General features: G+C 44.4%; 1 protein-coding gene across 2 annotated transcripts in view; it reads left to right on the top strand.

The window, feature by feature from the left end:
- Positions 1–27,283, top strand: part of LOC124545051 (probable G-protein coupled receptor Mth-like 1) — a 399,074-nt gene that overhangs the window by 94,446 nt on the left and 277,345 nt on the right. For both annotated transcript variants that reach the window (XM_047123840.1, XM_047123839.1), the window contains exon 3: positions 22,355–22,576. In XM_047123840.1, coding sequence (XP_046979796.1) covers positions 22,355–22,576 — 222 coding nt within the window. The remainder of the gene's footprint in view (positions 1–22,354; positions 22,577–27,283) is intronic.

Here is a 27,283-nt window from a genome sequence, read left to right as displayed (position 1 = left end):
CTCGAAAACGTTTGAGAAGTGCGTCCTACGGGAACAACATTTGTAACAGATAAGTACGTACTACAGTCGCGGAAAAGCCGAGGAGAAATGGTGATCCGGGGCCTAAGTGGTAGGTTCAATATTGCTTCGCATGTTTCTTCACTTCTGCGAAACTCTAACAGACCACTCGTCTGAAAAACTGTTCCCTTTCCTCATACACAGCAGCTTGAAAACAACAGGCACTGATGAACCGGTAGGCTTCATCTTCCAAGGTTTATGAAACGTCTTTCACGCTGTACCACACCGCCAACTACCGACCAACATACCGCCACGAGGAGTAACTTCACAATTATGTGATAGAATCGAGGAATACACAGTGGTGTGCAAAACTTAAGGGTCATACATAGAAAAACATTCTAAAGTGCACTACAGAATATAACCGAAGGAAATGCGAAATGAGGCGAACTGAAATGGTACACTACTGGCCATTAAAATTGCTACACCAAGAACGAATGCAGATGATAAACGGGTATTCATTGGAGAAATATATTATACTAGAACTGATATGTGATTACATTTCCAAGCAATTTGGGGGCATAGATCCTGAGAAATCAGTACCCAGAACAACCATCTCTGGCCGTAATAACGTCCTTGATTCGGCTGGGCATTGAGTCAAACAGAGCTTGGATGGCGTGTACAGGTACAGCTGCCCATGCAGCTTCAACACGATACCACAGTTCATCAAGAGTAGTGACTGGCGTATTGTGACGAGCCAGTTGCTCGGCCACCACTGACCAGACGTTTTCAATTGGTGAGATATCTGGAGAATGTGCTGGCCAGGGCAGCAGTCGAACATTTTCTGTATCCAGAAAGGCCCGTACAGGACCTGCAACATGCGCTCGTGCATTATCCTTCTGAAATGTAGGGTTTCGCAGGGATCGAATGAAGGGTAGAGCCACGGGTCGTAACACATCTGAAATGCAACGTCCACTGTTCAAAGTGCCGTCAATGCGAACAAGAAGTGACCGAGACCTGTAACCCATGGCACCCCATACCATCACGCCGGATGATACGCCAGTATGGCGATGACGAATACACGCTTCCAGAGTGCGTTCACCGCGATGTCGCCAAACACGGATGCGACCATCTGATGATGATGATAAACAGAACCCGGATTCATCCGAAAAAATGACGTTTTGCCATTCTTGCACCCAGGTTCGTCGTTGAGTACACCATCGTGTACTGTCTGTGAATCAGCGTCAAGGGTAACCGCAGCCATGGTCTCCGAGCTGATAGTCCATGCTGCTACAAACGTCGTCGAACTGTTCGTGCAGATGGTTGTTGTCTTGGAAACGTTGACTCAAGGATCGAGACGTCGCTGCACGATCCATTACAGCCATGCGGAGTAGATGCCTGTCATCTCGACTGCTAGTGATACCAGGCCGTTGGCGCTCCGTATTACCCTCCTGAACCCACCGATTCCATATTCTGCTAACAGTCATTGGATCTCGACCAACGCGAGCAGCAATGTCGCGATACGATAAACCGCAATCGCGATAGGCTACAATCCGACCTTTATCAAAGTCTGAAACGTGATGGTACGCATTTCTCCTGCTTACACGAGGCATCACAACAACGTTTCACCAGGCAACACCGGTCAACTGCTGTTTGTGTATGAGAAATCGGTTGGAAACTTTTCTCATGTCAGCACGTTGTAGGTGTAGCCACGGGCACCAACCTTGTGTGAATGCTCTGAAAAGCTAATCATTTGCATATCACAGCATCTTCTTCCTGTCGGTTAAGTTTCGCGTCTGTAGCACGTCATCTCCGTGGTGTAGCCATTTTAATGGCCAATAGTGTACTTTTATTCAAAGACAAGAATTACATCTATGTCACCGGAATTTATGATGGTCCCCTGGACTTAATAGTCTGTGTAAGCACCACAGCAGTGCATGCTCCGCAAAGTGCTCGCATGCTGGCCACAAGGTCGGTAAGGTGTTCTTGTGGTAGTGCGTTCCATTCCTCCACGAGCACGTTTGACAATCGCTGGATGATCGTTGGAGCATGTGGGCATTCTGCAATATGTATCCCAAACACATCACATACGTGCTCGAAGGCATGTAAGTCGGGGGAACGAGCAGGCCAGTCCATTCGCTAAATATCCCTTCGCTCCAAGGGCTGCTACAGCTGCGCTGTTCGATTCGTGTGCGCAGTATCATTCATAAAGATGAAGTCAGGACCGAATGCATCAGTGAAAAGACGCACATGGGAAAGGAATACCGTGACACAATAACAGTACCCTTGTGCAACATTACTGGTCTCCACACCGCTAACACCCTGGCCAGCGAAACGATCATGTTCGAGGATGTTCCTAGGTGCATTACAAGTCCCCACGTCTCGCGGGATGTGTGTATATCCAGAGGATGTTCCTAGGTGCATTACAAGTCCCCACGTCTCGCGGTATGTGTGTATATCCAGAATCAATACTCATACTGAATGCTCTCTTCCAAGAAGAGCACGCGGCTGCACTCACCGTTGGTCTGTCCCTACGCTCTTGGCCCCATCGCAACCGATGCCGTCGGTGTGAGGGTGTGACCGGGAAACTACCTATCAGACAGCTGGCCTGAGTGGCCGAGCGGTTCTAGGCGCTACAGTCTGGAACCGCGCGTCCGCTACGGTCGCAGGTTCGAAACCTGCCTCGGGCATGGATGTGTGTGATGTCCTTAGGTTAGTTAGGTTTAAGTAGTTCTAAGTTCTAGGGAACTGATGACCTCAGAAGTTAAGTCCCGTAGTGCTCAGAGCCATTTTTTCCTATCAGACAAGGAGACCACACACATGCAGTCGCAACGCCACTGTGGTGGCAGTTGCACCCGCTGTTTGACTTTGGTCCCTTTCTGCACGTTGTACAATGTAGTGGTCATGTGCTGCCGTAGCTGAGCGTGGTCGACCATTTTCTCTCTCTCGAGCAGCAGTGCCTGTGGTTCCGAACGGTCCCTTGCACTTGGAACAACACTCCGAACAACAGCAAACTCGTGGACTACAGTCGCCACGCTTCACTCTTCTTGCAGTTTCCCAATGATCCTTCCATGGGTGTAGTCAACAAAATTTTGTCTCTAGACTAAACTAAGCTCCGTCCGAACAGGCCATGAAGGCCCAACGGTACTGACCGGCCGCCGTGTCATCCTCAGCCTACAGGCATCACTGACGCGGATATGGAGGGGCATGTGGTCAGCACACCGCTCTCCCGACCGTATGTCAGTTTACGAGACCGTGGTCGCTACTTCTCAATCACGTAGCTCCTCAGTTTGCCTCACAAGGGCTGAGTGCACCCCACTTGCCAACAGCGCTCGGCTGAGTGGACGGTGACCCATCGAAGTGCTAGCCCAGCCCGACAGCCCTTAACTCCGGTGATCTGACGGGAACCGGTGTTACCACTGTTACCGCACTTTCATTCATTTCAAACGAGTAGTTAATGTGTTATGTTGCTTTATATAGCTCACCCTCAAGTTTTGCAAAGCAGTGTGTATTTTATATTGCTAAAAAACGCTGGCCCACCTGAGGATTGTTTATCTGAGGCTTCCAGAGACAACAAATACTTTATTTTCAGTTTGTATATTACTCACCGAATTTCAAACTTTAAAATTTTGTCGTAATCTATTCACTAAGAGCTGCAATATTACTTTAAGGGTTTGACACAATAAGCCAAGTATTAAAGTTAGAAACTGTGTATACGTCTTACGGCATCGTAACTTACAGCCCATGAACACCCAGACTACATTCGTCTATTATTTGAGAATGACGACACATCGATTTTCTACAATCTTTCCACGTCATTTCAAATCTTTTGCAAACTTTTCCTCTCCAACACTGACCCCCCCCCCCCCCCACACACACACACACGCAAACAAAAGAATGAAATGGAAAAAAATAATCACGGACTACATTTTTTCTGTTTACGCAGTAAATCTTCAGCATCAGGCACTATGTCTTAATTTATTACTGCTTTACTATTAACTCTGTTCGCAAAACTCATTTTGCAGACAGAAAGCTCACGTACCGCTGAATATACTTGCAAATGATAGCACTGTCCGACACATTGTTCGGTAGATATGCCGTGATAAATATCAGAGTTTAACTCTTTAAAAAATCATGGATAGTTACTAGTGTTTGACTACAGAACTATTTCGTTATATGGGACAGCGAACGTTCCACATAATCGAAAGTAGCATTGGGTGTTTTCCAGGAAGCGTAACAAGACCGCCAGTATTCGCAGTATAAATAAACGCAATATCAGACTGGATCGACAGCACTACAAATTAATTTGATAACGATGCAATTTTATACGGCTAAGTGACGTCGTTGACGAGCGTAATAAACTGTGGAAAGAAAAATTTGAACTATGTGTAATAAGGCAGCTCTATTAAAATGTGGATAAATGTAAGACTATGCCCATAACAAAGAGAAAGAATTTTATAATGTCTGACTACAAGATTGTTTGTTAACATCTTGAGCACATTGTATCGTGTAGGTATTTAGGGGTAATACCAAAAAGTGACATGAAATGAGACAATTACGTAAAATCAGTATTAGGGAAGGTGAATGGAAGACCTTGGTTTGTTTGAAGAGTTCTGTTAAAGTGCGATGCATCTGTAAAGGAAATCTCATATATGACGCTAGTACGCCCAATTCCAGAGGATTTGGAGTCCTTATCAAGCAGGGCAGGTAAGCCCTTCGACAGCCCTTATGTGGGGTTGCCTGCTCGTAGGCGTTAGAGCAGCTAGGAGGCACAGCTCAGCTGAATGGGTGTCGAAATCTCTGACGGGAAAATTTTAACCTTCTCAGGAAAGGTGCGTGGATGTGTTCTATTCTTCACACACATGTCAATGTTGCACCACCCCGTTATAGCGCCACAGGAGAGTGCGAAACGAGGGAGCTGACGAACCATAAACACCCTTTGCCGCTTTGGATCACGTTCAGATTTCGTCGAATGATCCTGATCGGTCCCTAGTCGTTCCAGAATCTATACCAGAGCAAAAATTGGTTTCGCACTACATTCCAGGTCGAGCTGAGTGGCGCAGTGGTTAGCACATTGGACTCACATTCGGGAAGATGATGGTTCAAGCCTGCGTCCGGCCATCATGATTTACGTCTTCCATGACTTCCCTAAATCACTTCAAGCAAATGCCAGGCTCAGCCCACTTCCTTTCCCAAGCTTCCCTAATCCGTTGGCACTGATGACCTCGCTGTTTGGTTTCCTTCCCCAAATCAAGCAACCAATCAACCAATTATATTACAAAGGAGCCAGATCATGTCCAGTGGAGTTGCAATCAGGAATCTGTGGGACAGTCTCGATCGGGCCATGGATCCTTAACCGAGAAACTAAGCACAGCTGGCCAAGACATTGGAGTCGCCATGGCTCCAAATCCCTGGCAGCACCTTCCAGTACCATACTGACGCTCTTCCTGGACATCTCACAGCACTCCGCGCTGCAGAGGGTCACTGTTCAGGCTTTTTGACAGGCGGTCACATTAATGTCTCTGGGCAGTGTGCAACGCTGCGTACGGCTTTTCTATTTTTGGAGCTGCCTACAATAACTGTGGGACCATTATGCTGCCAGCAACGTACATACCGCGTAGAGTTCACTAGCGAAGAAAGAGATTAGCGCGTGTACGAAAACATGCAGACACTAATTTTCCCCTCTCCCAGTAGGTGAATGGAACACGACAGAAAATTCATCATATTTTTTAAATGAACACACTGCAGTTTGACTGTATTGTTGTTTATTTAATTACGACCTAGGTTTCGGCCTTTTATGCCATTTTCAAGTAATTGCTTTAACCGTTGATATTCAAACACTTCCGCAAATGCCTGGCTAGGCAAGCCAGTAAACAGTTTTTCATGTTGCTAGCAAGTCATACAATAATTTTTAAACAAACACACCGCCATTTGACTGTATTGTAATGGGTCGTAATTAAATAAACAGGAATACAGTCAAATGGCGGCGTGTTCGTTCGAAAATAATTGTATGACTGTTGCTCAGCAACATCAAAAACTATTCGTATTACTAGAATGAAATTTTCACTCTACAGCGGAGTGTGCGCTATTATGAAACTTCCAGGCAGATTTTTACTATTCATATTGACTGGCGACTCCATAGAGTGCTGTGTGCACAACGACCATATACGTGAAATTAGAAGGAAGGCCAGCGTTGGCGTAATATTGATGGTTTATTGACAGCAAAATCGATTTTCGATCTCATCGATTTTGCTGTCAATAAACCATCAATATTACGGCCAACGCTGACCTTCCTTCACTGTATTGTTGCTATGTACTCTCCGCCTTCCACTGTGCAGTGGCTCACGGAGTATTTATGTATTTGTAGGCGTAGATCTTCTCCCACTTGGGCTCGATGCCAAGCAGACAGTGCCTAGTGCAGTGGAAACTGACTCCGAGCATTAGGAGTCTTAACAGGAAAGAGCAGAGTCAAGCCACACTGGACTAGTCTTGTTGCTCTCCGGTTCCGGGAACGGATCGACCAGTGCGGCCTACCTACCAGGCTACTGTGGTGATCTGCGGCGGGCACCTGTCTCGGCTGCACAAGGCCAGCTGCCTGCGGACTACCTGTCGTCCTTCCACGCCGCTGGACGTTTTCCCTCAGCGCTTTCCTGCTTTCACTGCAATCCCTGGCCGTGCTATCGCTTCATTGCAGTTATTTCTGTAGCTGGCTGCACCCTGTCCCTCTTCTTCCCTTCATCATCCTCTACTCCTCTTCCTGCGGCCAAAGTCTTCAAACACCAGGATGACAACCCTAGCATCTCAGGTCGATTTACGCTCTGCTCTATCTTGGCGTACTGTCCGCATTTCTGCTAATCATTTATTGCTTATTCGGAGTGAAAATTCCACCCCGTTTGGAGTCAGTATTTGCACGGTATACTGGGAGGCAATACTGACCTTACGACTTATCTTAGAAGAAAGATTAAGGAAAGGCAAACCTACGTTCCTAGCATTTGTAGACTTATAGAAAGCTTTTGACAATGTTGACTGGAATACTCTCTTTCAAATTCTGAAGGTGGTAGGGGTAAAATACAGGGAGCGAAAGGCTATTTACAATTTGTACAGAAACCAGATGGCAGCTATAAGAGTCGAGGGGTATGAAAGGGAAGCAGTGGTTGGGAAGGGAGTGAGACAGGGTTGTAGCCTCTCCCCAATGTTATTCAATCTGTATATTGAGCAAGCAGTAAAGAAACAAAAGAAAAATTCGAGAAGGTATTAAAAGTCATGGAGAAGAAATAAAAACTTTGAGGTTCGCCGATGACATTGTAATTCTGTCAGACACAGCAAAAGACTTGGAAGAGCAGTTGAACGGAATGGACAGTGTCTTGAAAGGAGGATATAAGATGAACATCAACAAAAGCAAAACGAGGATAATGGAATGTAGTCGAATTAAGTCGGGTGATGCTAAGAGAATTAGATTAGGAAATGAGACACTTAAAGTAGTAAAGGAGTTTTGCTATTTGGGAAGCAAAATGACTGATGATGGTCGAAGTAGAGAGGATATAAAATGTAGATTGACAATGGCAAGGAAAGCGTTTCTGAAGAACAGAAATTTGTTAGCATCGAGTATAGATTTAAGTGTCTGGAAGCTGTTTCTGAAGGTATTTGTATGGAGTGTAGCCATGTATGGAAGTGAAACATGGACGATAAGTAGTTTGGACAAGAAGAGAATAGAAGCTTTCGAAATGTGGTGCTACAGAAGAACGCTGAAGATTAGATGGGTAAATCACACAACTAATGAGGAGGTATTGAATAGGATTGGGGAGAAGAGGAGTTTGTGGCACAGCTTGACTAGAAGAAGGAATCGGTTGGTAGGACATGTTCTGAGACATCAGGGGATCACCAATTTAGTATTGGAGGGCAGCGTGGAGGGTAAAAATCGTAGAGGGAGACAAAGAGATGAACACACTAAGCAGATTCAGAAGGATGGAGGTTGCAGTAGGTACTGGGTACTGGGAGATGAAGAAGCTTGCACAGGATAGAGTAGCGTGGAGAGCTGCATTAAACCAGTCGCAGGACTGAAGACGACAACAGCAACCAGAAGCATGGCGGACGTGAAAGCACTATAATAAATGTACATGTTGGGCTTAGTGATTGAGCACAATGCAGAATAGTATGTACCTTGTCAAAATACAGGGTGTTCAAAAAGTCTCTCCGCAGTGCCGTATGATTGTTAGCCACGCGTGCCGTATGAGTGTTCGCCTGCCTGGGTTACTTCCCTTCAAGTGGACTCTCCTAACATTCTATTGTTTCGTTTATCTCAGCCAGCGTCAGTAGTATCGTTGGTGTGTGTCGTTACGTGTTGACGTGAATGTTAAGTCTAGTTCCTTTTTCGTTTGTTTCGTTTTTGTCACTGTTAAAATGCTAACCATTGAAGAACGTGTGTTTTTAGTCGAACAAGTGTTCGAAGCTGGCGGTAAATACACAGTTTCAGTTCGTCAAACATTTCATTCAGTTTACCCGGAGACAACACTCCCACATCGCGATACTGTGCGAGATTCGATTGACAAATTTCGAAGTACGGATTCAGCGACAGATGCACCGAGAGGCGGTCGTCCTAGCGTTTTGTCTGAAGATAAACTACTCGATATTTCCGATAAAATGTTCATGTTCGAAGAAGTCAGTAAGAAAACTCGGCCAGGAAATCTATGTCAGTGTCGGAACGGCCCACACAGCTGTAAGGAAAAAATTAGAACTTTTCCCATACAAAGTGACAGTCGTGCAAGAACTGAAAAATACTGATCATGGCAAGAGACTGCATTATTGTCAATGGTTAAAAAATTTCGTTCAACAAAATGGAACGGACATCGTTAATGAAACGTTTTTCACTGATAAGGCGTGGTTTCATTTATCCGGGTACATGAACTCGCAAAATTCTCGTATGTGGAGTACTGCAAATCCATTGTCTATTCATGAGGAAACACTTCATTCTGTGAAAATAGGAGTTTGGATTGCAATTTCTAGACGTCGGATTGTGGGTCCCATATTTTTCAACGAAACAGAAAACGCACAACGATAGTGCAGTGATATTCTGCACCCATTCATAGGAGAACTTACGTTAAGTAAAATACTGAGCTGTAATTTTCAACAAGATGGTGCAACCGCGCATACAGCTCGCTTTTCAATGCCACTGCATGCTGGTGTTTTTGATGATCGCATAATTTCACAGGGACTTTGGCCTCCGCGATCGCCTGACATAACACCCCCTGACTTTTTCTTCTGGAGTGCAGCGAAAGCAACTGTCTATAAAAACAGCCCAAAATCCATCGATGAATTGAAAACTGCAATATCCATTTTCATTGCTTCTGCTACAGAAGAAATGTTACAGCTTGTGTTTGGAAACATGATAGACGAATTTAAATGTTAATTCAACAACAGGGGGGACACTTTCAACATTTAATGTGAAAATTTGTAAGTTGTTGTTGTGGTCTTCAGTCCTGAGACTGGTTTGACGCAGCTCTCCATACTACTCTATCCTGTGCAAGCTTCTTCATCTCCCAGTACCTACTGCAGCCTACATACTTCTGAATCTGCTTAGTGTATTCATCTCTTGGTCTCCCTCTACGATTTTTACCCTCCACGCTGCCCTCCAGTACTAAATTGGTAATCCCTTGATACCACAGAACATGTCCTACCAACCGATCCCTTCTTCTAGTCAAGTTGTGCCACAAACTTCTCCCAAATCCTCTTCAATACCTCCTCATTAGTTGTGTGATCTACCCATCTAATCTTCAGCATTCTTCTGTAGCACCACATTTCGAAAGCTTCTATTCTCTTCTTGTCCAAACTATTTATCGTCCATGTTTCACTTCCATACATGGCTACGCTCCATACAAATACTTTCGGAAACAACTTCCTGACACTTAAATCTATACTCTATATTAACAAATTTCTCTTTTTCAGAAACGCTTTCCTTGCCATTGCCAGTCTACATTTTATATCCTCTCTCCTTCGACCATCGTCAGTTATTTTGCTCTCCAAAATAGCAAAACTTCTTTACTAATTTAAGTGTCTTATTTCCTAATACTGAATGAATATTCAATAAATTAATAACATGTATTTCATTGAGTTTCATTTCGGTATATTCGCTGCGGCATACGGCCCACGCGTTGAACATCATACGGCACTGCGGAGAGACTTTTTGAACATCCCGTACATTTATTTCATAGGATCATTAAATATAAAGAGTTGTCAAGTGAAAGCCGGCCGGTGTGGCCGAGCGGTTCTAGGCGCTACAGTCTGGATCTGCGCGACCGCTACGGTCTCAGGTTCGAATCCTGCCTCAGGCATGGATGTGTGTTATGTCCTTAGTTTAGTTAGGTTTAAATAGTTCTAAGTTCTAGGGGACTGATGACCTCAGCAGTTAAGTTCCATAGTGCTCAGAGCCATTTGTCAAGTGAAAACACGGCAGAGTGTATAACGGCCATGGCGCGGACGTTGCCTACGCAGACAGGTGTGTGTATGGAAGTGCCCACTATTGGGAATTACCGTTGTACCAGTTTGTCTGGTAGATGTGCTGGACGTGAGGTCAGCGAGTCGTGTCTTCGTCCGATTTCGCTATGGAACCCGAGTAACGGGAACAAAGAAGTGTAGAGAGGTTTTTGACTGCAGTAGAAGTGTCAGGAAGTGAAATTCATACCCGAATGTCTGTTGTATATGAGGAACAAAGTGCGTCAGGCACGCTTGTGTCTGCGTGGAATAACCAATTTGGAGAAGGTCGGGTGTCACTGAAAGACAGCAGTCGGCCAGGTCAGCCTCATCGTGTAATTACTCCGTCGCTGCTGTGGTGGTTGTTGCCACCAGAAACGATCGGTGGCGAACAGTAGAAGACATACGTCTCTTCCTATCAACCACGGTGCCGACCACAGCGTGCCTCTCCCTTCCTGGGGGTATCCACTGTGTGGGGAGGGTCTTTTGCGGCGACACACTGCAAGTTTCAACTGATCTGAAGAGTGCCCAGTTGAGTCCACGTTGGAGGCCACTCCCTTCGGCTGATGGCCGTCTCCTGCAGGAAGGTGTCCACATTGGGTCCTCGAGTCCTCGTCCATTAACAAAGACGTAGCTATCGCCGAAATGTTGACTGTAAAAAAAATGTTCAAATGTGTGTTAAGTCCTAAGGGACCAAGCTGCTGAGGTCGTCGGTCCCTAGACTTACACACTACTTAAACAAACTTATGCTAAGAACAACACACACACCCTTGCCCGAGGGAGGACTCGAACCTCCGGTGGGATGGGCAGTGCAGTCCGTGACATGGGGCCTCAAATCGCGCGGTCACTCTATTTTATTCAAGTTGACACTGGCCGTGAGAGCCTACAAGTTTTATAAGTGAACGTCAGGCGTCCTTTCTCATAATCAGAAACTGTCTGAACGACTTCCTCGACAGGCCGTAAAGACCTAAGGGATGTCAGCCAGCCGCCGTGTCATCCTCTGCGTTGTTCACCTTTGTCTCATGGATTAACTTCCACAATTACAATAAATCCCCTTGTTAGACATGATGGCCTTGAGTGAAATTTGTACAAACAATTTTTCCCTTCATTAATAACTTCATTATATATATATATATATATATATATATATATATATATATATATATATATATATATATATATATATATATATATATTCTTCTTCTGTGCGAATGCACAAACACTGCCAGAACTCTTACGGGAATCGGCAACGCGCCGAGAGTAATGAGTATAATGGGCGGGGCACTACGAATGTAGTGCGGGACAATACGTTGAGAATGTGCGCATTCGGGAGGACGACGGTTCAATCCCGTCTCCAGCCATCCTGATTTAGGTTTTCCGTGATTTCCCTAAATCGTCTCAGGCAAATGCCGGGATGGTTCCTTCGAAAGGGCACGGCCGATTTCCTTCTCAATCCTTCCCTAACCCGAGCTTGCGCTCCGTCTCTAATGACCCCGTTGTCGACGGGACCTTAAACACTAACCACCACCACCACGTTGAGAATGTGGGTTTCGCTGGAGGCGTGCCAGAGATAAATCCCTGCAGTCGCGCTATCCTCTGTGTCCTCGGTGGCTCAGATGGATAGAGCGTCTGCCATGTAAGCAGGAGATCCCGGGTCCGAGTCCCGGTCGGGGCGCACAATTTCATCTGTCCTCGTTGACGTATGTCAATGCCTGTAAGCAGCTAAGGGTGTTCATTTCATTGTAATTTCATTCTGATCTACGGATGCAGGCTGACAGTGAATATATTGGTATTTATTAGCTAATGTGTCGGGGGAATTGAGCAATAGGAATTGTGTGTGTGTGTGTGTGTTGTAACGTATATGCAACCAATATGTGACGTTCCTACAACAAATATGCCTATGTTCGTCTGTGAAAATGGACTCGATAAACAACCTTAGCTATTAGTAAACTGAATCTAACCTGCATAACACTGTGTGCGGGTTGTATGAGTGTCAGTTTCACTGTCATTTAAGTTCTCAACAGATCGTTACATGAAAAACTTAAAACTAACATTTGGATAAGCTATATGACTGCGTATTTCAATAAGAATTTACAGAACCTGGCTTGTGCAACGGAGTTTTCTGGATTGGAGTACATGGTATGTTGTGGTGTGTGAGTGTCCCTGTTTTGGCCCTACGTTTTGCACTCACCTCTTTAGATGACTGCCTTTTTCCAAGTGGTTTACAGCAGTTCGCAGCAGCATGCAGCAGCTGCTGCTAAGACTTATTGTTTACAAAGCATGAAATTAATAAAAAGGAGTTTACTTGGGTCCCGTTAACTACAAAATAACTTTGAGAAGGAATTTCATAAATTAAGTCTGTCTAAAACTTCAGAATCATCGTGACAAATATTAGACAATGACAATTACAATGACAGTATAATTATCAATAACAGCTGAGTGCCAGATTAAGAAATTATCTCAGTTTCAAAGTTACATTAACATTTAATAACCACAGCATTTATTTATTAGTTAGATGTGGAGAATAATTATTATTATTTGGAGGATAAGGAGGCTACTTTAACTGACAAGGAAAACATGGGATTATTGCAAACGTTGACTAACAATCACGAGCCTAACCCTGCAATTTCGCTTTAAACTGTGTTTGGAAATTTTCGCTTGAATTCCATCTTTGAGTGTAATTAAGCCATCTAAATCTCTCCTGTTTATATAAATGAAGTCAGGCCATCACCGACGTGAGGGCAGCGTGATACGTCTGTCTCCGAGCTCTCGACTGACACTACTACTTCTGCTCTCGCAGACAAACCTGGTCTCACAACAATGTTTAAAATCACGCTCCCATCTTTCGCCCTCAGATTCTTTCTATCGATATCTGAGTGCTTTAAGTTGACTATGTTGTTTTCAATGTGTTGTTGTTGTAGTCTTCAGTCCTGAGACTGGTTTGATGCAGCTCTCCATGCCACTCTATCCTGTGCAAGCTCCTTCATCTCCCAGTACCTACTGCAGCCTACATCCTTCTGAATCTGCTTAGTGTATTCATCTCTTGGTCTCCCTCTGCGATTTTACCCCCCACGCTGCCCTCCAGCACCAAATTGGTGTTCCCTTGGTGCCTCAGAACATGTCCTACCAAACGATCCCTTCTTATAGTCAAGTTGTGCCACAAAGTCCTCTTCTCCCCAATTCTATTCAATTAGTCATGTGATCTACCCATCTAATCTTCAGCATTCTTCTGTAGCACCACATTTCGAAAGCTTCAATTCTCTTCTTGTCTATACTATTTATCGTCCACGTTTCACTTCCATACATGGCTACACTCCATACAAATACTTTCAGAAACAACTTCCTGACACTTAAATCAATACTCGATAATAACAAATTTCTGTTCTTCAGAAACGCTTTCCTTGCCATTGCCAGTCTGCATTTTATATCCTCTCTACTTCGACCATCATCAGTTATTTTTCTCCCCAAATAGCAAAACTCCTTTACTACTTTAAGTGTCTCATTTCCCAATCTAATTCCATCAGCATTACCCGATTTAATTCGACTACATTCCATTATCCTCGTTTTGCTTTTGTTGATGTTCATCTAATACCCTCCTTTCAAGACACTGTCCATTCCGTTCAACTGCTCTGCCAAGTCCTTTGCTGTCTCCGACAGAATTACAATGTCATCGGCGAACCTCAAAGTTTTTATTTCTTCTCCATGGATTTTAATACCTACTCCGAACTTTTCTTTTGTTTCCTTTACTGCTTGCTCAATATACAGATTGAATAGCATCGGCGAGAGGCTACAACCCTGTCTCACTCCCTTCCCAACCACTGCTTCCCTTTCATGTCCCTCGACTCCTATAACTCCCATCTAGTTTCTGTACAAACTGTAAATAACCTTTCGCTCCCTGTATTTTACCCCTGCCACCTTCAGAATTTGAACGAGAGTATTTCAGTCAACATTGTCAAAAGCTTTCTCTAAGTCTACAAATGCTATAAACGTAGGTTTGCCTTTCCTTAAGCTTTCTTCTAAAATAAGTCGTAGGGTCAGTATTGCCTCACGTGTTCCAACATTTCTATGGAATACAAACTGATCTTCCCCGAGGTCAGCTTCTACCAGTTTTTCCATTCGTCTGTGAAGAATTCGCGTTAGTATCTTGCAGCTGTGACTTATTAAACTGATAGTTCGGTAATTTTCACATCTGTCAACACCTGCTTTCTTTGGGATTGGAATTATTATATTCTTCTTGAAGTCTGAGGGAATTTTGCCAGTCTCGTATATCTTGCTCACCATACGGTAGGGTTTTGTTAGGCTTGGCTCTCCCCAAGGCTGTCAGTAGTTCTAATGGAATGTTGTCTACTCCCGGGGCCTTGTTTCGACTTAGGTCTTTCACTGCTCTGTCAAACTCTTCACGCAGTATCATATCTCCCATTTCATCTTCGTCTACCTCGTCTTCCATTTCCATAATATTGTCCTCAAGAACATCGCCCCTGTATAGACCCTCTATATACTCCATCCACTTTTCTGATTTCCCTTTTTTGCTTAGAACTGGGTTTCCATCTGAGCTCTTGATGGAAGTGGTTCTCTTTTCTCCAAAGGTCTCTTTAATTTTCCTGTAAGCAGTATCTATCTTACCCCTCGTGAGATAAGCCTCTACATCCTTACTTTTGTCCTCTAGCCATCCCTGCTTAGCCAGTTTGCACTTCCCGTCGATCTCATTTTTGAGGCGTTTGTATTCCTTGTTGCCTGCTTCACTTACTCCATTTTTGTATTTTCTCCTTTCATCAATTAAATTCAGTCTCTTCTGTTACCCAAGGATTTCTACTAGCCCTCGTCTTTTTACCTACTTGATCCTCTGCTGCCTTCACTATTTCGTTCCTCAAAGCTACCCATTCTTCTTCTACTGTATTTCCTTCCCTCATTCCTGTCAATTGTTCCCTTATGCTCTCCCTGAAACTCTGTACAACCTCTGGTTCTTTCAGTTTATCCAGGTCCCATCTCCTTAAATTCCCACCTTTTTGTTGTTTCTTCAGTTTTAATCTACAGTTCATAACCAATAGATTGTGGACAGAGTCCACATCTGCCCCTGGAAATGTCTTACAATTTAAAATCTGGTTCCTAAATCTGTGTCTTACCATTATATAATCTATCTGAAACCTTCTAGTATCTCCAGGGTTCTTCCCAAGTATATAACCTCCTTTCATGATTCTTGAACCAAGTGTTAGCTATGATTAAGTTATGCTCTGTGCAAAATTCTACTAGGCGGCTTCCTCTTTCATTTCTTAGCTTCAATCCATATTCACGTACTACGTTTCTTTCCTTCCTTTTTCTACTGTCGAATTCCAGTAACCCATCACTATTAAATTTTCGTCTCCCTTCACTACCTGAATAATTTCTTTTATCTCATCATACATTTCATCAATTTCTTCATTATCTGCAGAGCTAGTTGGCATATAAACTTGTACTACAGTAGCAGGCCCGGGCTTCGTGTCTATCTTAGCCACAATAATGCGTTCACTATGCTGTTTGTAGTAGCTTACCCGCACTCCTATTTTTTTATTCTTTATTAAACCTACTGCTGTATTACCCCTATTTGATTTTGTATTTATAACCCTGTATCCACCTGACCAAAAATCTTGTTCCTCCTGCCACCGAACTTCACTAATTGCCACTATATCTAACTTTAACCTATCCATTTCCTTTTTAAATTTTCTAACCTAGCTGCCCGATTAAGGGATCTCACATTCCACTCTTCGATCCGTAGAACGCCAGTTTTCTTTCTCTTGATAATGACGTCCTCTTGAGTAGTCTCCGCCCGGAGATCCGAATGGGGGACTATTTTACCTACGGAATATTTTACCTAAGAGGACGCCATCATCATTTAATCATGCAATAAAGCTGCATGCCCTCGGGAAAAATTACGGCTGTAGTTTCCTCTTGCTTTCAGCTGTTCGCAGTACCACAACAGCAAGGCCGTTTTGGTTAGTGTTACAGGGCCAGATCAGTCAATCATCCAGACTGTTACCCCTGCAACTACTGAAAAGGCTGCTGCTCCTCTTCAGGAACCACACGTTTGTCTGGCCTCTCAACAGATTCCCCTCCGTTGCTGTTGCACCTACGGTACGGCTATCTGTATCGTTGAGGCACGCAAGCCTCCCCACCAACGGCAAGGTCCATGGTTCATGGAGGGAAGGGTTTTCAATGTAATGGAGAAAAAAAATGATCAAATGTATCTGAATTCCTAAGGGACCAAACTGCTAAGGCCATCAGTCCCTAGACTTACATACTACTTAAACTGACGTATGCTAAGAACAACACACACACCCATACTCGAGGGAGGACTTGAACCTCCGGCAGCATGGGCCGCGCAATCCGTGACCGAGCGGCTGTGATGGAGAGTTCTGACACACACCTTTCAGTGTGTGTGTGTGTAGATGTGGAAGGCAGGTTTGAAAGTTGCAAGTGTGGGAACTGGAGGTGTGATGGGTGCAATGATTCCTAAAGAGCACAAGAAAGAAGCGGGTCTGGGACGACAGTTCATGGGAGCAAAATTTGCATCTTGGAGATCTTCAGCTTCTGTTTAAGAAGGCTTTGAGTAAAAGGATATGATGTATTTCAGACGGAGCACAGACTATGGCAGGACAAGTGTGGGCAAGAGATTGGGCTGTTTTCTCTACAGATGAACCATTCTGGTATTGTGCAATACTAATTCCGGTAGATTACGGAAACTGTCATTCTATCTGGTTGAGATTTGAGCCCCGCACTTCCCAAATCCAGCGTCATAAATTACTGTTCCACCTCGGTAGGTTCGCATCCAGGTAGAAAGTGAAGTGTGTGCAGATGTAGGTTTGAGAGAAGGCGAAACTTATAAAGCATTGAGGAAAGAAAGGTGCTTTGTTCTTTACATTTATAATAAATATTTTAATTACCAAAATACTTGAGGAATATGGTGAGGGTATGGAAGGAGATTAACTGCCAGAGGATGAGTTTGGTCAGAGAGAGGGGTCGCTTTTTCGAAACTCAGTAATTATTTCCCACTGCGACGTATAAATTTGAAATTTGCCTCAAAGGTGCCTACAGCCGTCCTCTGTAATGTTGAAAAGCGTGGCGCTCTGCGACGTCATCCTCCTGGTCCGGGGCGCTTCAAATAGCAAGATGTCGACACATACGAGAAAAAGGCCGCAGCACAATTGAGATGTAAGGTGTGTTAATGCTGTCACATCGGCGCCACATTTCACCTCGATTCTATCCAACGCCAATGTGCGCGTATCACACGGTGGAAAGATCGTTGCACATCCTCTTACACACATTTTATCCCTTCTTTTGAAGTCTCCGCGATGGAGGTTATAACCACGACACCCAATGCTGAAAATCTCGTAGTTTTTCCATGCGTGGCCGATGAAAACGTTTCATCGCGAGAAGGCCTCAAGGGTGTCAGTAAAACGACACATTTTGTGCTCTAAAACGACAGTTCACAGTGCGATCTGCAACAGGACGACGCTCTTGACAATCTTTGATCCTGCTGACACACCACGGACGCTTCACTCCTCCTGTGAAGACATCGTGGGCTAGCAACCCGATTGCACGTGATCGTGCCCCTTTGCGACTGCAACTTTCACTCTGACGGAAAGTGTGGAACGCGAAGGGACTGTTCAAAACCATTCGGCGAAATATGAACACGATCCGAAGCAGAAACAGGTGCGTACGCTTTTTCAGCCCTCGAGTTCTGTGCCCTCTGTAATGTGATCAGGGAGGGATGCGACATTGACCCATGCATGAATAAAACGGCAAACGGTCCCTCTAAGATCCCAGATCGACAGTACCACCAGTGCCATCCGTCCACGCTAGCTGAACTCTTTGAAAATGTACCTGCACAGAGAAAATCCGTGATAGGCTTCTGGACACTAGTAGGCGTGCCAGAACGGACAGGTGTCAACTGGTCGCCAACCTGCAGGTACCTAGGACTCTCGTCGCGGCTTTCTCTGTACAGGTACATTTTAAACTGCTCAACAATCGTGGGCGAGGGCCACTGATAGTGTTGCCAAATTGCGGGGGGAGGGGGGGGGGGAGGGGAGCGGATAGGGAGCCTTTTTCATTTTACTCGCGTACGTGGCCATGTCGCAAAAATGGTTCAAATGGCTCTGAGCACTATGGGATTTAACTTCTGAGGTCATTAGTCCCCTAGAACTACTTAAACCTAACTAACCTATGGACATCACACACATCCATGCCCGAGGCAGCATGCCCGAGGCAGCATTCGAACCTGCGACCGTAGCGGTCGCGCGGTTCCAGACTGTAGTGCCTAGAACCGTTCGGCCACCCCGGCCGGCTTCCATGTCGCACCCCTCCGTGATCACACCACAGTAGGGAGCAAAACAGGATTACTAGAGACCTGGATACCACCTGCCACCTGCCTCCTTTGACCAACAATGTCAGCTCCGTGCCGAAAATCCTTATTTCGAGCGGACCCAACAAGGCGGCCAAAACATCGATCGTAACATCCACAAAAATACAAATTCCACGCGAATCAATACACTGACTAAACCCAGTGAAATTAGTTCGACAACCGCGGGAAAACGAGGTTTTGGGTCTGCCACGAAGTAAAAATTCATTAATAAAGACAACAACACCGTTAAAAACACGAACACTCTGCAAAAAGCGAAACACTTGGAACTGCCAAAAAGTAAAACCCGACAAAACCTAAAAACACACCATAATACCACGGTATCCCAATATTCAGTTCACCTATACAGCTCAGCCGTGTACGAGGATACCAATAAATCCTTACCTCTCCCCACAATAGCCGGTATCCCAACCAGAGCAGACCAGACCTAGTCCAAGTTACCACTAAACGCTTCCACAACTACAAAAGCCGATATCCTAATATCCAGTTCACCTATATAGCTTAACAGTAAACTAGGATACTAATAACATCCCCCCCCCCCCAAAAAAAAACTAAAACATCTGATATCCCAATTTCTAGTTCACCTATATAGCTCAACCCTAGAACAGGAAACCAAATGCCGGCCGGTTTGTGGATTTTCTCTATTTGTTTGTGTTGTCCTCATCATTTCATCATTATCATCTTTGGCGACAGTGGCTAGATTGGACTGTGTAAGAAATTGGACTGCGAAAAAATTGAGACTTTGTACGGGCGCTGATGACCGCGCAGTTGAGCGCCCCACAAACCAGACTTCATGATCATCAGGCGACCAATAACCCCTCCCACCTTCAACTACAAAAGCCGGTATCACAATCTCTAGTTCATGCATAGAGCTCGCTCTTACGGCGTCGGCCGTTGTTCTGTTATGCGTTGCAATGGGTAACTGCATGCGCAGTGAATGATGAGAACTAAACATAATGAATGATGAGTGGGACAGGACAAAATGGCGGAATCCACGAGACAATAGTTTCCGCTAAATATCGTAAACGGATCAAGGTTTTTAATTAAATAATGGGAGAAGTTAGGTGGATCAGTGTTTCTTAATATTCTGTGGATCAGTGTTTGTTAATATTATTGATTAGTATTGGTCGACGAAACTCTCCCTTGAATTAATTAAAAAACATTGATCCAGTTAGTGGTTACATAAGCACATAAGAATATATTTTCAATTTTACGACATATTCTGTTTTATACGACAACATTCTGCACAATATATTCCATTGTGCCACCATGTAATTTCGTCACTCCACAACGCGACGACTGTATCAATAACAAACCTCCCAGACACATCACAACCACATAATTAAACCACTAGAGCACGCCACCTTTTCAGTACCGCGTCCTCTACATTTCACTTCAATTATTTTTTAAAGACGTCACACAACATAACGCGATACAGCGCACCTACATCACGGGTGGTATCCTACACACATCAATAAAAGTTTTCTGCCTCGTGATGACTGGGTGTTGTGTGATGTCCTTAGGTTAGTTAGGTGTAAGTATTTTTAAGTTCTAGGGCACTGATGGCCATAGCTGTTAAGTCCCATAGTGCTCAGAGCCATTTGAACCATTTGAATAAAAGTTTTGCATCACCCCGGTTTCCAGAATTCCGGATGATAGACTGTGGATATTGTATCACAGACACAGTCCCTTTGACTGTTCAGAGATGTCACTGAACCCGCCCAAAGATGTAAATAACCATGCATGAACAGCGCCTATTAGACGGAGGGGGTCCGACAGCCGATTAGTTCCAGTCATTCTACCAGGAACGAGGTACACGGCTCGTGTAGTCTGTAGTTGAACCACGGTCAATACCGCGGTTCGATCGCGTCCGCATTGTTACTTTGTGACAGGAAGGGCTCTCAACAAGGGAAGTGTCAGGCGTCTTGGAGTGAACCAAAGCGATGTTGTTCGTACATGGAGAAGATACACGACTAATACAGGCATGCATCAATGCAAGAGGGCGTGCCACTGGGTATTAGAGGTACCGGTGGGTAGAGCAATGTGGACCACCACCTCTGAAGGTCTCGCTGTATGGTAGTACAACATGCAGTGTGTGGTTTACATGAGCAATAAAAATGGCTGAAATGATGTTTATGTTGATCTCTATTCCAATGTTCTGTATAGGTTCCAGAACTCTCGGAACCGAGACTTTTTTGATCTGTTTATAACCAACTATACCCGAAAAGCATACGCACTCGTGATCGCTTCGGATCACTTTCAAATGTTCAGAGCCATTTTTTTTTTTTGGGTTGCATTCGAATACCAACAAATCGTGCAGGTTCAGTCACGATGTGGTCGTGAGCATGATGTTCAAATGGTTCAAATGGCTCTGACCACTATGGGACTTAACATCTGAAGTCATCAGTCCCCTAGAACGTAGAACTACTTAAACCTAACTAACCTAAGGACATCACACACATCCATGCCCGAGACAGGATTCGAACCTGCGACTGTAGCAGCAGCGCGGTTCGGGACGGAAGCGCCTAGAACCGCTTGGCCACCGCGGCCGGCCGTGAGCATGTCCAAACAAGATAACTCCTTTCTGGAATTCTGTCACGTGTCCATGTGGTACACATTCTACACGATGTATAACTCTTCAAATCGACCTGTGTGCTGTTTAACCCTTTGACTACCTATTTTACTTTAAAAACAGGAATGATCGTTATTTTAACTAACGTCTTAGTCATAAGTAATAGTATAAAAAGAACGTTTCCGCCTATTTTGTTTTCCAAGGAGTTTGGGAGGGGGTGGGGTGGGGGAGGGATGGCGTTAATCGTAAGTATCTCCAGGGTTTGGAAAGACAACTGCGCAAGAACTACAAGACACATCGAAAACAGAGACACATCAGTGGACAGATCAGCTCTCTAAGCTTGTAACATACGCTACAGGTGCTCGATAGGGGCTTCGTTTGTGATATCGCAAGCGTCAATTCGTAGATGCAAGTCGTTGACATGACGTGTGCTGGAAAGCGTAAAGGCAGCCCGCTTTTCTAATCTGGTAATTGGGTTGCCAATCTGCAAGTGGAAACTAATTCAATGTGACAGAACGGAGACGAGGGTTAACAATGAAACTTAAGAACAACACAACCTAGAGGTGCAATAGGTAATTGTAAGAATTCTGCTAACCTTTACCAGTGGGAGATTGATACACAGTAATAGCATGCAACAGATCTCTAGTAATCCTACTTCCCCATGGTAGTCAAAGGATTAAGGGGATGTTACCTTGCCCAGTCAGCATATTAAGTGAACCTCTTCTTGTTATTACAATATATGTCAGCATACTAACTGAGCCTTTTGTGGATGTAGCATGATAGATCTTTTCAATAACACAGTATAAGTGCAGTGTTATAGGTATTTCAAGTGATACTTGAAATATCTGACTTGTCGAGCCCAGCATTGGGGATCTTGAAATTTGGGATTCCCCGGGGAAGATTTTGAAGTCTGGGGTTCCCCTCGACAGGACGGCGAGGGCCGGCTGGTGGCTCTGGCGTGCGAGTGCTCGTCGGCGTCGGCGTGGTGCTGGCGCAGCTGCTGCCCCTCGGGCTACAAGCTGGACGTGGCGGAGCTGGACCGCGTCCACCAGAACGTCGACTGCGTCAGCGACGCCTCGCCAGAGGCACCCAGGCCCTGGCTGCCCACGCTGCCCAACATGCGCCGCCGGGAGGTCTACGGATTCCCCAAGGTACCTACTCTAATTTTCTGCATCATTACAATGACTTGTGCGGAGTATCCAGGGTGGTAATAATTAAAGTTCCAGTTTTAAATTACTGTAAAACATTACTGTAACTTAGGAAGTTGGGATGAGGGGAACACTTAGTGTGGAAGGTCAAGGCCCCTGCAAAGTCACTCCGTAACACAACTAGCACATGAATTAATAACAATTTATTCAAAAACGCTTTTGTAAAACAGATTATAGGTAATCAACACGTGGCCGTTCCTAAGACAAAATCAAAATGTACAATTACAACAACTTGCTGGAGATTTCAATACTTAAGAAACAAAAATTACAATCGGAAGGTGATTTTACAGTGTGGTACATATGTTCCCCTTACTTTCTTTTTAAGTCAGTACTCAATAATATGAAGCCCTGCCGCAGTGGATACACCGGTTCCCGTGAGATCACAGAAGTTTAGCGCTGTCGGGAGTGGTCGGCACTTGGATGGGTGACCATCCAAGCTGCCATGCGCTGTTGCCATTTCTCGGGGTGCACTCAGCCTCGTGATGCCAACTGAGGAGCTACTCGACCGAATAGTAGCGGCTCCGGTCAAAGAAAACCGTCGTAACGACAGAGAGAGCTGTGTGCTGACCACACGCCTCTCCTTTCCGCATCCTCAACTGAGGATGACACGGCGGTCGGATGGTCCCGATGGGTCACTTGTGGCCTGAAGACGGAGTGCAATAGTATGAAAATAATTTACGAACTCTAATAACACAAGGAGCATAAGTTAATTAGTGGAACTGATTACCAAGCAATTAAAAATCCCTTTTTTTACATATATATAAAATAGGTTCGATAACTACCAAACGGGCAGTGACTCCAGGCTGCCCTGAGCAAAAGGTGACAACTTAAAATGCTGGAAGCAGCAGACCAGCCGTCCAAAACAACACCTTAACGCCGGGGCCCAACCGGGAGTCACTTCCCATTAGACGACACGTCACAGCTTCTGTGCACCGAAGCAGAACGTGGCGCCGCCCCCACACACCCCAACTCGGAGAAAAACTGGAACACAAACAGACCGCAGAAAACACGGCAAACACCAAGCAAACATCAATTAAGGGGGGTAGGTCGTCAAACGGGCCGACTTGGAGCAGGAGAGGCACCATACGACATTTTAATTTTCACTGTCTACACTTTTACAAATAAATTCATAAAACTTTGCCAGCATGACCCGGAAGGATTCCGAATTCACACTCATAGCAGTGGAAGTTCGAAAACATAACGAAGTAATTTTTTTTTTACATGTGAAATTTCATCATTTTTTCAGTTACTAATGGCAGCATTTGTTGCTGTAGGTACACTTTTCTTCATAAGCAACAGATAAGGTTCGATGAATTTTGCACAGCATACAAACCATACTTAAAGGTGTATGAAACTCTAGAATTTTCCAAATCTATTAAAAACTGTGGTAAAAATTGAGGTAATTAACTACAAAATTTGTTTTTTTTTTCTAAACATGAAGTTTAAAATACAACAGCTCATTCGTTTTTTCATAAATTAACTAAATTCTAGAGTTTCATACACCTGTAAGTATGGTATGTATGCTGTGCAAAATTCATCGAAGAATCTCTTTAACTTATGAAGAAAAGTGCACCTATAGCAAGAAATGCAGCCATTAGTAAGCGAGAAAATGATGAAATTTCACAGGTAAAAAAATTATTTTGTTATGTTTTCGAACTTCCACTGCAATGAGTGTGAATCCTGAATCCTTCCTGGTGATGCTGACAAAGTTTTATGAATTTGTTTGTGAAAGTATAGACAGTGGAAATTAAAATGTCCTGTGATGCCTCTTCTGCTCCAAGTCGGCCCGTTTGAAGTCCTACTCCCCTTAATATAAGAACCAATAAATAATAATATAGTTTTTAAAACAAACCAATAAGTGCTTTCAATGAACGACTAAAATATCAGACATTTACACTCTCATAGTTAGGCAAAGAATATTTGCACATATCATTAAAGCCGTCAATGTGTACAAAGATGAAATGGAAATAATTTCAAGATAATACTACGTTATTCAAATGCACAAGTTCAGCACAAACTAGGTTTTGTGCACTTTAATTTCCTTGCATAGGTCTGCAATGTAACTGGCAATAGTGTAACCTTGGTATGCAGAAAATTACAACTAGACTATGACCTAATATATTCAATAGCTTACTACATCTTTTGTGGACGCTGATTTCCTTAAAGGAAGTAGTTACTGCTGGTCTCCTTGCGATAACACACCTTGCCGGTTTCTCTTACTTCAACAACACATACATTAAGGCAACCAACCAACCAACAAGCGACAGTCGCTACAACGCAAATGGTTCCACGAAACGAAGGCATCAAAACCACTTTCACCTCCGATGGAGAGCGTTGTTCGAGATGGTCTCCAGGAAATGCTCTTGTCCCAAAAACAGGTACCAAAGCGAGGCGACGAGCAGCGCCCGGAATTGACATCAGGCAGGACCCCCACAAACTCGCGACCGTCCTGCTGGCCGAGCCCTTGAGTTTTGCTCCTTCGTCCCCTCAAGCACGTCCTAGCGCCTCGTAGCGAGCCCCACGACCAACTCCCCTACCGCAAAATCCGCCGCCAGATCACAACGGGGCAAAGATCTTACTACAGATAGGTAATCGATAGTCGTACCAAAGAGCTAGTGTGCCAGAAAAGGAGCACCACGGCTCAATTACCACTTCTCAGAATGACTTCTAACTTTACGGAATAGGAATATTATCGAAGAAAGGGGAAATGTTATGGAAACAAAAAACTTTAACGAAACTTGAAGAGTCATAACATACACGGATTCAGCGGCAAATAATAGATGAATCGCAATACGGTGACCACAGCGTGCGCTGCAAACTGAACTGCATTGTGCTGTGTGTATGGAAGCAAAACTTTGGCAGCCAACAGTGCTGGCACTTTTAATTAGGTAAGCCAATCCGCTACGGCAAAGTCGTATCATATCACACGGGAAAAATCTGTTTTTAATTGTCCTGAGGCCAAAAACCACGCAAACAGTAGCAATTAAATCGATTTTTAGTTGTCCTGACGTCAAAAACCGGATAAAAAAGCAACAGTGAAATCGATATTTAATTGTCATAAGACTGGTGCAAGACATGTTCAGTATGCTGTCCACCGTTTACTACTACATCTTGAAATCGAGAAACAGCATATTCCACAACAGGTCAGAGTATCTCAGGGGCCACGTTCAGAATGCGATATTCGTATTCTGAGCACTGAACACAGGAACTTTCACAGAACCCCACAGCCAGAAGTAACATGGATTAAGGATGAGATGATCTGGACGGCCAGACTGTAGGAACATAACAACTGATAATTCTAGCACTGCCGAAATGCCTCTGCCGCAGCCGCTTCACTGGTTGTGCAATTTGCAGAGGAGCGCCATCATGTATAGGCTTGATCTTACCCACATATCCGCGATGTTGAAGGGTTGGAATGATGTTGGTGTGCAAAACGCTCTCATAACGTTTACCAGTGACGGTACAGGAAACAGAATCCATCTCCTCGAAATAGATATGGCCCTACGATAAACGATGCCGTCAACCACTCCACACATTTTTATCTTTGCAGAATGAAGCAGTGCCGGTTGACGTGCGTGCGGATTTTCCGCTGCCCATATTCTGCGATTCTGTATACGAGTATTGACGTGTCCTTGGAGATGCAAAGGGGCTGCGTCTTTCCGCAGAATGTTACATGGCCATTCACTGTCCACTTCCATGAGAGCAAGACATGCTAGAGCTAACTTTTGTCTTGCTGGCAGGTCAGCATGAAGCAACTCCTGAACACAGGTAATTTTGGGTGGATTGCAATCTACATCTACATCTACCTGCGAGTGCCTGGCAGAGGGTTCAATGAACTACCTTCAAGCTGTCTCTCTACCGTTCCTCTCTCAAACGGCACGTGGGAGAAACGAGCACTTAAATTTTTCTCTGTGAGCCCTGATTTCTTTTATTTTATCGTGATGATCATTTCTCCTTATGTAGGTGGGTGTCAACAGAATGTTTTCGCAATCGGAGGAGAAAACTGGTGATTGAAATTTCATGAGCAGATCCCGTCGCATCGAAAAACGCCTTTGTTTTAATGATTGCCACTCCAATTCACGTATCATGTCTGTGACACTATCTCCCCTATTTCGCGATAATACAAAACGAGCTGCCCTTCTATGTACTTTTTCGATGTCATCCGTCAGTCCCACCTGAAGCGGATCCCACACCGCACAGCAATACTCCAGAATAGGGCGGACAAGCGTGGCGTAAGCAGTCCCTTTACTAGACCTGATGCACCTTCTAAGTGTTCTGCAGTGAATCGCAGTCTTTGGTTTGCTCTACCCACAATATTATCTACGTGATCGTTCCAACTTAGGAAATTTGTAATTATAATCCCTAAGTATTTAGCTGAATTTACAGCTTTCAGATTTGTGTGACTTATCGCGTAATCGAAATTTAGCTGATTTCTTTTAGTACTCATGTGAATAACTTCACACTTTTCCTTATTCAGGGTCAATTTCCACTTTTCGCACCATACAGATATCTTATCTAAATCATTTTGCAAGTCGTTTTGATCATCTGATGACTTTACAAGATGTTTCGTAGAATTCTATGAACAGTCATCACTGGCTTGTCCAAAGTTTGGGCAGTTCCAGTTTATGTTCGCACACTATCTCTCGACCC

This window comes from Schistocerca americana, chromosome 8, assembly GCF_021461395.2.
Source record: "Schistocerca americana isolate TAMUIC-IGC-003095 chromosome 8, iqSchAmer2.1, whole genome shotgun sequence".
Lineage (NCBI taxonomy): Eukaryota > Metazoa > Arthropoda > Insecta > Orthoptera > Acrididae > Schistocerca > Schistocerca americana.
Note: the sequence above shows the minus strand (reverse complement) of the source record. Positions and strands in the feature narration are given on the sequence as shown.